The following is a 12,149-nucleotide window of genomic DNA, read 5'->3' on the forward strand; positions in this document are numbered from 1 at the left end:
CATCTACCTTCAGGCATGTCAGTGCAATACTGCTGTCCCAAAGAGGTTCTGATGTAATATTTTAAGTCTAAAACTTAGAATAAACAAAGTTGTGTACACCTTCTGCAGGGATACTATACGGGGGTAACCACACAGTTCAGGATGGACCTCCAGTCTTAGATTTTTCAAGTACTAACCCAAAGCATCTTGAGAATGAATAAATAGCTATTTCTCAGAAAAGGTTCACAAGTCCTAGAAGGCTTTAAGAGACACTGTAAAGGTTCTTTATAAAAGTACCACAGTGTCCCATTTTTTCTCTCTAGTTACTCACCATCTTAAAATGGAACAAGAGAGGAGGAGGAGCTTGATCTGAATGTCACTGTCACCCTCCCCCCACCCAACCTAGACAGAGACTCAATTTTGTCACTCTCTTCCTCCTAGAGGCTAACCTCTATTTAACAAAAGCCCTCCACAAAGATTTGACAGGAGCAGGACTGCACTTCACTGGCTCTCTGACAGAAAAGCATGACCACAGCAGAGCAGATGGGAACAGCTGAGAAGGGGAGGGAAAGAAAGGCCAAGAGACAAAGGAATCCACTTCTACAGATTTTTTTCATGCACAAGTATTCTAAAAAAAAAAAAAAAATAATAATAATTTTTCAAAACAGTTTGGATAAAAATGTTTTTGACATCAAGGTGGAATTTGAAGTTTGCCTTGATGAAATGTGAACATCTCTGGAAAACATGACTAGACCTTGGTCATGTTTTCCCAGATGTGGTCACAAACAGGCACATGGAGAAATCGCTATAAAATTACCCCATGCGTAAAGGCCTGTTTTACATATGCAGAAAAGTCAATTTACATAATTGCACAGTGGTATCTGCATGTAGGTGTTTCTCTAGCTGCAACATATACAAGTACTGTATAATAAAATATTCAAGTACTAGGGCACATTTAGCTCTTTTTCAGAGCAGATGTAAATTAGTGAATAACATCTGTGCCATATTGAGGCTGGATTTGGGAGCCTATGTTGCCTTTATACAATATGTTCCAGACTAGATGATAATTGCTTCAAAATAATTTTCCCAGAGACACACAGAATTTTTATATCTACCCAGCTTTAAATCACTGTTTTAGAGCCTCAGCACCACCATTCCACCGTTCAATACATTCTCATAGCGGCATAAATCTTAGCCGCTATGAGAATGTATTGAGCAGTAGAGTGGTGGTGCTGAGGCTCTAAACAGTGATTTAAAGCTAGGTATATATTTAAAAATTCTGTGTCTGGAGACATTTACGTAAGAATATGTCTTTATACAAGACACCTTTTTGGACTGTTATAAGATCAAGCCCCATATGTGTATGTTAGAGAAATACCCTCTCTCTGTCTCATATACAGTGAAACCTCAATTTGCGAGTAACACAATTTGCGAGTGTTTTGCAAGACGAACAAAACACTCCAGCAAATTTTAACTCTCGAAACAAGCACTGTCTCAATAAAACGAGCGCGTACGTGTGCATCACTCCCCAAACCGAGCTCCCACCACCTCACCTCACCTCAGCCCCACCCCACCCCAGGAACCGGCTTCTCTTCCCCTGTGGTTCACCTTCAAAATCTTTACCTCTAGCAGACATCGGCAAACAGCACCACTAACTCACGCCAGCACCACCGCTTTGCCTATGCCGCATCCAGCTCCGCCGGAAACAGGACGTGGAATCATAAGGGGGTGGAGCTTCGCTGAGGGAATGCTTGCGATGCTGGCGGGAGATAGCTTGGATTAATTGTACGACTGTGACTGTTCAGTTGAAGGCAGACTTGAAGGTGAACCGCGGAGGAGAGAAAGAAAAAAGGAGGGATGGGGAAAGCGAAGAAAAAAAGATGATGGACAGGGAATAAGAAAAGGGAAAGATGGTCTGTGGGGATGGAAAGAGAGGGGAGTACAAATGCTGGATCTAGTTGGAGAGGGAGAAATGCTGAAACATGAAGTGGGAGAAGTGTTGGACCACAAGAAGACACAGAGAAGAAGGGATATGGGTCGGGGGTGGGGGGAGGAGAGATGTACTTTTGGTTTATCTAAAGTCACTGAAATTGAGTCCAACATAGGCATGTTTTTGGGATGTGGAACAACTCGTCCGAGTTTCCATTACTTCCTATGGGGAAATTTGCTTTGATATACGAGTGTTTGGATTACGAGCATACTTCAGGAACGAATTATACTCGCAAACCAAGGTACCACTGTAATAAGTTTTCCTTTACCACTTGCTCAATTAAGGTCAAAACAGGGTCTATTTTTCCTTTCCTGGAGAGTCCATGTGCGATGTTTACAAGCCACAAAGGTCACACAGAGCTCCCTCTCTTTCCTCAGCGTTGATGGAGCTTTTCCCATTATGTACATCTTTGCTCTCCCTTCCATGAAGGTAGCAAAGATGCTAAACAATGATGTCCAAATGCTCAAGAAGCATAGCTACTTTGTGGAATTTAAAAACAATGGGAGTTGAATGGTGAGAACCAGTTTCACTGGACTGGAAGGGTAGAGAAAAAAAAAAAAAAAAAAGACAGTGATGTCCCTGAACAAATATTTGGGGTAGCAATGGGTGGGGGCAAGTCAAACCAACGTTTCCCCCCATCAAACTCCTCCTTCCTCCTTTTTAAAATGAATATAAGATACTAGATCTTTTACTGCATAAAGAGACCCTTCCCCCTCCAGCCAGTTTCAATTACTCTGTAAAATTGGCATTATAACTGATAGAAGAAAGTTGAATGATGCTACGTGGGAATCTGGATTCTCTAGAGAATTAGAATCTCAGATTTCAATATGAACTCTGCACCTACAGTTCTGTATCACAAACTCCATATGGAGCTATCCTTCTTATAACATGCTTTTCAAATGATGTGCCAAGGAGGGAAAGCCTGTCATTTTTGGATCAGTGGGTCTTGAAGGTGGAATCACTGCTTCCTTCCTGTTTCTGTCTTTGAAAAAAGGTATAGGGGAAGGGTTTGAGGGAGCATCCAGTGGCAGGAGGGAGTAAGCATCCCTCCTGTCTTTTTTTTTTGATGGGGGGGTGGCGGCGTCCCTCCTGCCATTTCGTTTCCACAGGGGAGGTGGCCGGCAAGGCAGGGGGGAGTGGGCATCCTTTCTACCATTTTTTTTCTCCCACTGGGGGAGGAGTTTGGCATGGCAGGAAGGAATGGGCATCCCTCCTGCCGATTTTTGCTAGAGCGGGGAGGAGGAGATTCTCCATGCCGCGTTTGTTGGGGCTTGTCCGGGAGGGTGGTCATCGGCTGGGGGGGTGGAGGCTTTGTTGGGGCTTGTCCGGGAGGGTGGTCATCGGCTGGGGGGGTGGAGGCTTTGTCTTTTAAAAAAATTTTTTTTATATAAATGGGACAGATATTGCGCATGTGTAACACGCACAGCATCTGTGCCCATTAAAAAAAAAAAAATGGTTTCCTGCCCTGAACAGAATGGCAGGAGCCTTTCCCCTGCTTGCTCTGCGCATGTGTGAGTTGTTCTCACAGCGATGAATTGTACAGGAGAGTCAGGGATTATGATGAACCTCCACGTGAATCATTTGCATGCAAACATTTTAGTGTATGAATAGCTCATTTTGAATTGGCCAAAAATCAGATCGGAGCAGACCCACACAGTCTTACCGATCCTTTTTAGTGCATCTGGGCCCAAGTGGCTCCCAAAATTTAGAAGGCGGGGAAGGGGGCACAACTGTGCCATTTCTGGACAGCCAGGCAGGAAAACAGCAGACCCCTCCCCCCAAACACAATTTCCATATCTCCCCAGTTCCAGCACACTTACCAAGGTAGATATCCCCAAAGGACCCACTGCCGATCTTCCTCCCCAGCCGGTATTTGTTCCCCACTCTGAGTTCCATGGTTAAATCTCTCTGCAAAGAGAACAAAGAAAATTAAATATATACAAAACCCATCAACATCAGACTCAAAAACTGGCAGATGCTCAGCTCAGAAATCAAGTTCCCCTCTTTCCACAGCAGCTGCCACACTGCACCCATGTAAATTAACCGATTATATAACTTGTCCAGACAAGTAACCAAGGACTCCCTGTGCAGGAAGTAAATGTTCAAATACAAGAACGAAGCAATGCTGCCTTTTGTCAGGAGAGAAACACTCACCCGCAGTCTGTGTTTTCAGAAGTATTAACAAGGATAAATATCTAAGGGAAAGAGAAAGGGGATGGGATTTGATGTACTGCCTTTCTGAGGTTACAACCAAAATGTTTTACATTATCAAATACAGGTACATAATTTGTACGAGGCAACTGAAGGTCAAGTGACTTTTCCCAGAGACACAAGGTGCTAAGGGTTAGAGAAGTCCGAGGGGGTAAGAAAAACCAAGACTCTTGGGTATTAAAAATGTTTAATGGTTTACATTATTACATACCACAAAAAGAAGTCTTGGTAAAATCAAGTCATTGGATTACATCCTGGTTTTTTAAATCAGAACCTTATAAAAACCACAACTTTTACAGTCAATTTGTACATTTTCTAACATTCTATCTATTCTGAACTTCATTAACATTTTTTTATCCCTCTGTTGGTGTTTTATTTTAGCAAAATTTATCAGCATTATGAAAATTTTTTACTCCTAGGAGAATTCTACAGGTTTGTTTGTTTTTTTTAAATCTGCACAAAATATTTACAAATTCTCTGCATCATATTTTAAAATTCCTTGTAGTATTTTTGTGCAGAATTACTCCATGCTAAGACCTGAAATCCCCTCCCACCTTTTACCTCAGATCCAGCCTCTCCAGCTCTCTCTTTCACTTTTAAACTAAAGTTCTCTCTCTAACTCCATCTGCCCTATCTTCACCCCCATGGCACACACTTAAGTTTGTTCTCCTCCCACCTCAATCCCCATGGCACATTCATCTTGCCTGCCCCCTTTCATTCTCATGGCATGAAGTCAACCTTGCTCCCCCCCCTACCTCCAACAACCTGCTCCAGTGACCCTATCTCTCTCTGGTACTTACCCCATTAGAGATTGGGCTGCCTTCCCTCCCTGCCCTGCTCAATTATGTGGTAAGAAGAGGCGAAGCATAACTGCACATCAGGCCACCACCATCTCCTGTGCAGCTCTAGGTCCAGCTATTTATATGAACAATGCAGACCTCCATACAGTCCACAGTCATAGAATTCAAACAAACCACTGGGCCTAGACTTATAGAGAAGGTGGCTCAATGTGCAGCTGTTCACTTCCCCCTTCTTGCTGTGCAATCACCTTTCTGCGTGGCAGAGAGATTGAGAAGAGCTACTAGTTCCAATCCTGTGTCTGTGCAGGTGAGGAATTCCGCATTGTGAAGAATTCCTTCAGGAGTAAATACTGCAAGTCTTTGCACAACTCTGCTTCTGCATTCTGTGACATCACACGGTCACCTGAATTCCCTGCGATTTACAAGCCCAGAAATCATTCTTTGCAAACCTTCACATTAATACATCAAAATGATATGTGAGCAAATGAAACCGATATATAGGTGGAATACTAAGAACATTGTATGCAAATTGTTTTTGAAAATGAATATTTGCTGAACTTAAGCTATTTGCCATGACAGTTTAAAGTGCATGGAGCAGGTCTGCAGAGCGTCTTCCCGACTTAACATCAGATCTTCAACTTAGTCAATAACCCCAAAGCACACGCATCGCCGTCAAACGCTACTGGAGCAGTATTTGAAAAGTGCCAGCAATACCAATTTTGCAAATAAAAGGGGCCTTTTTACTAAGTTGTGGAAAAAAAAAAAAAAAGAGAAGGTTCTTGTCATTCTGGATAGTAGGGTATTCTCCCCATGCTCACAAGCCATGCAGAAGGAATCCATTCCAGGTTTTCAACTCCTCCTTCTCCAGAGGGCTCTGCTGCCCCTTCAGTTTGTACCAAAGCAGGCAATGACACTATATAGGAACACATAAGAAGGAGGGGTATGGGGAGACTTTCTTAACTATAAATCTGCTCTGTTCTGACAGTATAATAAACATATTGAACATTTTAATTGAACAATCAAAACATCAGAAATATTTATGGAGCTCAAACATTCCCCCAATGTGTTATAGCAAAAGATTATGCTATGTAACATCTCCTGTGATATTGAATGTACTGTAATTCTTCACTATTACCTGTAATTAACACTTCTCCTGCAATGTAATTCTACGGGAAATGCCCAGATATCTTCCTTATTGTAATCCGTGGCTACGTTATATCTGCTGCGATATTGAATGTATTGTAACTCTTCACTGTTACTTGTAATCTACTCTTCTCCTGTAATGTAATTCTACTGGAAATGTCCAGATATCATCTTTATTGTAATCCGCCTAGAACCGCAAGGCACAGGCGGAATAGAAATCCCTAATGTAATGTAATGTAATTATTCTTCATACCCTTAAGGTCTGACTGACATCAAAATATCAGTTTTGACAAACTTCTTGATTGAGACAGTAGTCAGACCGAGTAAATGCCTGGACATCGCCCACTCCTGCTACATGTGCCACGGAGATCACCTATAGGTGTAGCTCTACCCACCGGAACAATAAGTGGGCTTCTAGGCTCAGCTACACACTCTTGGTGCCTCCTTATCAATTGACATACATACACCACTGCTGTAGCACTGTCCAAGAAGACTCGGACCGCCTATCCTTCCAGACATTTTAATGGAACAGAGCAGAGCAAGCCTGGTCTTTAAAATCACATTTTAATAGCAACGAATAGTAACACACATGCATAAAACATCGCCAAGATTTTTTTATGATTGACAAGACATTTTTTTGCAAGTATTTTATTGGTTGCTATTAAAGTGTGATTTTAAGACCAGACTTGCTCTGTTCCATTGATCTGTTGCCATTCAGACTTTTCTCCAGCTTCTGTAATGCCAATCAAATGGCCAGAAGTTCCAGTCTGTTGATGGACCACTTTCTTTAGGACGACGACCACTGCCCCTGGACTGAGTATCCACTGCAATGGCCTCCCAGGCCAAACAAGCTAGCATCTGTTGTAAGAATCACCCCCTCAAAATTATTCTGAGGGGTATGCCCCATAATGACAACTGTAGCCAGAGCCACCAAATCATAATATGGTGGGATTCCGGAATCTACGGGAGAGTCATTTGAAGAGAGTCCGTTTGTGTAGACCACCAAGACAGTAGTGCATTCTGGAAAGGATACATGTCAACCTTTGCCCAAGGGACCATATCTATATTGGCTGCCATGGAGCCTAATACTTGGAGGTAATGCCACATAGACGGAGCTGGCTTGGTCATCATGTCTGTTATCTGAGTACAAAGCTTCTGTCTGCGTGCCTCTGGAAGATAAGACCTGGCCTTCTGCCATGTTGAATAGTACTCCCAGGTATTGGGACAGAATCAGTTGACTCTTTCAAAAATTCTCTACCAAGACCTGGACCACTTGAGCCACTGCTCGTTTCCCTTCTGATAATGATGGAGCTCTGATTAGCCAGTCATCCAAATATGATGCACTTGCATTCCTGCCCTGCAGAGATACGCTACCACCACCACCTCACCTTGGTGAACGTGCGGGTGCTGTTGCCAATCCAAGGAGAAGTACAGAGAACTGATAATGTCTCTCCAGCACATGGAATCTCTATCTCCTAAACTAAACTAAACTAAACCTTGGGTTTATATACCGCACCATCTCCACGAATGCGGAGCTCGGCACGGTTTACAGGAAGATGAGAGAAGAACTACAGTGGAGAGATTAAAGAGTTAGGTGTAAAGGGGGAAGGTGAGAGGCCTAAGAGGGGGGAAGTGTTATATATATAGGAACATGCAAGTAGGCTTCTGTCAAAGTCTAGAGAAGCTAGAAATTGCCTGTAGCTACCACTACGATAACTGACCGCATTGTTTCCATGCAAAAGCGTGGAACCTTCAGGGCCTCACTGACATGTGCGAGATCCAGACTGGGTCTCCAATCTTCTGAGCCTTTCTTGGACAACTCCCCCCTCCTCCAGTTCCCTTCTCTTTAGCCTCAAGCATGTCAACTGTTCCCTAACGGTATATATACTGGATCTGCATTATTTCCTATTTGTACAGCATCTTGTAGCTCTTGAAATATATAGCTCTATTATTCTTGTAACTTCTCCTGGAAATTACCATAATTCTCTCTGTAATTATCCTGGAAATGTCCAGTTGTTTCTTTTGTAATCTGCCCAGAACTGCAAGGTTGAGGCGGAATAGAAATCAGTAATGCAATGTAATGTAATATACTGTAATATGGAGTATCTGCCTGAGCCCAATTCTTCTGGTGGCACTGACTGTATGGCCTGAATGACTACAAGTCTCTGCACTGCGGCCCAGACTCTGCATGACGTTTCTGGGTGCCCCAGTGGGGGAGTCCATAAACCAGTCATGTTAAGGGATAGGTAAACTCAAGCTTGCACCTTCCCCAAACGATCTCCAGCACCCAATAGTCTGAAGAAATCTGTGCCCAGACCTCCGCATATGCCAAAAGCCTTCCTCCTATCCTCACGGGGAAGATTTCAGCCTTGGCATCATTGCACTTTCTTGAAGGTTGATGTGCCTAGGTCCTGTAAATCTGTCTTGATCCCTAATAGTACTCAGAGGAGCCTCATCTCAGAGATCCTGTTGAAAGCAACTGGAATTATGAAATTGGACCACCCAGAACCTCTAGAGGTATGCCATCTGCTGTCAGGCAGAGACTTTGGCTGGCTATCTGCCATGCTGGCCATCAGATTGTCCAGACCCTTTCCGAACAACATCTGTCCTTTGAAAAGGAATCTGCTGAAAGTAGCTTTGGAGGTGGAATCTCTTGTCCATTGCCTGAGCCAGAGTATTCTGTAGACTGAAATAGATGAGACTTGGCTTATAACTTTGATGTCGTAGAAAGCATTATTCACTTCAATATCAACCTTTTTCACGATTATATTTTTTTAATTTTTATTACTAATAAAAATAAAGAAAATATAATTGTGAAAAAGGTTGATATTGATATTGTGTTCTGAAACAGAGAGGTTTCTTAGAAAGCATTAGCCACATAATCTACCCCTGTTAGCATCAGATAGGGCAAAGACTCACACTCTGCCAGGGTAAGCCCACACATTTTGGTATGACAAATGCATACCACAAAAGCTGCTGCTGCTGCTTTGATCCCTAAGGCCAAAGCTCCAAACTACCTTTTTAGGGCCACATCCATTCTGCGAACCTACGGATCCTTTAATACTACACCTCCCTCACTCAGCAGGGACATGCACTTGATTACCTGAGCTACCAAGGAATCCATCTTAGGCTGAGCGAACATCTATTGCCACTTCTGGCAAATAGGCTACAACCTAGTCATTGTAATGGCTACCTTTAAAGAGCCCTTCAGGAGCTCCGTGACTAAAAAAACTCTCTTATCAGGATACCAGAGTAAAGTTGTGGGCTGCACTTTCACTATCCTCAGGATAGAACACCGAGTGGAAGGGGTCTGCTGGGAGTATAATTGTAACTCCTGCAGAAAGCCAGTAATGATCTCTAATAGCACTGAAGGCTTGAACAGCTGGCATACTGTGGGATCCTCCCCTTGGTTGAGGGCCACCACTGCTTCTTGCATACTTGCTCCCGTTTGTGACCCTTTATCGCCCAGCAGGGAAGAATCACTCTGTGACAGCAAGTGCATACTGACTGACCACTCGCCTTCCCAGTCCCTGTCAGAAAGGTCCACAGGATCCTGGTCAGTCTGTGCCAATGACACAGAAGAGCCCTGGGAGCCTAAGCACCCTTGCGCAACCCCTGGCTTGCTGCCAGACCTCATATGAGGATCCTGGCTAGCCAAATAAGCTTTCCATATCAAATTAAATTTAGGAGAAAAGGCTTTACTAGGCAGCAAAGAGTCACCTTTAGGTAATTCCACCTTACGTCTCTTGGGCTCCGCAGCTTCCACAGTCTTATGCTAATGTACGCCGCTGTTCTGAAGTTCTGGAAGGAATTTTCTCCCAGTAGACAGACCCCACCCCCAAAGTTCCTCAGTTCTAGAGACCAAAGGGGAGGCTAAGTCTGAAGTGCTCACCCACCCTTCATGTGCTGTGCGATATGTGGCACAAAGGTGCTCTTCTGGCATCCAATCAGCGCAAATCTGGCATAAATTAGGGGTAAAAGAACCTGAGGACTCCATCCCTGCTAGTTCTGAGACTAAACAAGATGATCTGAAGGATCTGGAGAACTTTGGGGGGGAAAAAGAGCTTTGAGAAATCCAAGATGGCCACTGTGGCAGCATTTTGGTGCCAAAAAACAGCTCAAAAACAACCTAAAAGTAAACTCAGAAAACAGGATTTTAGAGGTGGGGGGACCCTACAGGATGTGGCAGAAACCTTAAAAAAAACCCCCCACAAAAATCTCCAAACATTTTTAAGCATATGTAGTTATTATAGGATGGCATCTCACAGTAAACCATTTTAAGCTGTGTTTCGCGCATGTTAATACTTAACACAGCTTAGAAGGGCCTCAATGTTTGCCCTGATCAGTACCATGAAATGTTGTTACTATTTGGGTTTTTGTCAGGTATTTGTGACCTGGATTGGCTGTTGTGTTAACAGGATATTGGGCTAGATGGACCATTGGTCTGACGCAATATAGCTATTTTTGTGTTCTTCAGTCAACCAAGTGACCACTGTCCTCCCAGGAAGCATTTTAAGAAGCTTTTCACTCCAGAACATTATGCTTCATTATGTGCTTATTTTCAAGTTTAGAACATAATAGCTTTACTGGGTCAGACCAAGGGTCCATCAAGCCCATTAGCTCAACCTCACGGTGGCCAATCCAGGTCACTAGTACCCGACCAAAACCAAAAGAGTAGCAATATTCCATGCTACCGGTACAGGGCAAGCGGTGGCTTCCCCCATGTCTTTCACAATAACAGACTATGGGCTTTTCCTCCAGGAAATTGTCCAAACCTTTCTTAAAACCAGCTACTTTATCTGCTCTTACCACAACCTTTGGTAACGCATTCCCGAGCTTAACTATTCTCTAAATGAAAAAAAAAAAACCGAAAAAAACCATTTCCTCCTATTGATTTTTAAAAAGTTATTTCCTTGTAACTTCGAGTGTCCCCTAGTCTTTATTTAAAATTTGATTGAATCGTTTATCAAAATTCCGAGCAATATACAAAGAATATAAATACATATAATTATGACTAACAGACATAATAAAACATATACCAAAACCCACATTGACCTACTATAAATAACGAAGCCATAATTATATTATGATTTTCAAAGAATATTTAATACCACAAATTTGATGTATGATCATTTTATAGCCATACATCTATTTATAAGCCAAGTTTGATTACTGTATACGCCAAGCCCTTTTTTTGGAAACAGGGTGTACAAATGTGCTTAGGAGCCAAGACCAGCACCGTGTTCGTGTGCCGAGTTAAGTTTAGTGGGGCTCTAGCGTCCGCCTGAACTGGAAGTTGAGAAAGAGGGAGAGACCTGCAGACCTGCACACAAGGGGTCAAAAGGAGATCATATAAAGAGTTCAAAACATTTGTTTGGCACAGATCTTGCACAGTGAAATTGTAACCAGTAAACTGTATATTATGTATATTAGTATTAGACCCCTAGTATGAGTGAAGTTAGGATAAAAACTTGTACTGAAATTATGGCAAATCCAGTGCAAGTGTTTAATCTGTAACCCGTTCTGAGCTCTTTAGGGACAAGGGGATAGAAAACTAACTTACTAAGGGCTAGATTTAGAAAGCAAACCGATCGTGTACCGATTGGTTTGCGACCCCGGCCCAATCCACTTACCTGTCTTCCGACCATCCTCCGATCCGCGGATGCAAATGAGGGCAACGGCATGCAAAGTAGGCAGGGACGCGATTCACTAAACAAAACCCTTTAACACCGACTGGGCTGGCTGATCAAAAAAAAAAGCGACTACTGAGGACCAGTCGCTGAAGCCTTTTGCAACTGCCCTGCCTGCTGCAGCCCTGCTCTCTGCTCTGTCAGCCCCGATCTCCTGCTGCGCCGAATGCTTCCTGCAGCCCCGAATATGCTTGCCTCCTGCAGCCCCGAATGTGCCTGCCTGCCCTGAACACACCTGCCTTCCATCCCTGAACCCAAACACCCTACCTGCCTGCCCCAACTCTGCCACCCTTCCCTGCACTGCAAGCCCGTGGTTTTTACCCGTGGGCTTAAGCG

At 43.4% G+C, this 12,149-nt stretch overlaps 1 protein-coding gene across 3 annotated transcripts in view; it reads right to left on the reverse strand.

Moving 5' to 3' along the window:
- The window catches only part of CSNK1E (casein kinase 1 epsilon), a 154,140-nt gene that overhangs the window by 52,973 nt on the left and 89,018 nt on the right, over positions 1–12,149 (reverse strand). For 2 of the 3 annotated variants that reach the window (XM_033929421.1, XM_033929422.1), the window contains exon 2: positions 3,790–3,877. In XM_033929421.1, the coding sequence (XP_033785312.1) occupies positions 3,790–3,865 (76 nt within the window). In that variant the 5' untranslated portion in view covers positions 3,866–3,877. Of the gene's footprint in view, positions 1–3,789; positions 3,878–4,123; positions 4,146–12,149 lie in introns of those variants that run through there. The other variant, XM_033929423.1, reaches the window with a different exon arrangement.

This window comes from Geotrypetes seraphini, chromosome 2 (assembly GCF_902459505.1).
Source record: "Geotrypetes seraphini chromosome 2, aGeoSer1.1, whole genome shotgun sequence".
In the NCBI taxonomy this organism is placed as follows: Eukaryota; Metazoa; Chordata; class Amphibia; order Gymnophiona; family Dermophiidae; genus Geotrypetes; species Geotrypetes seraphini.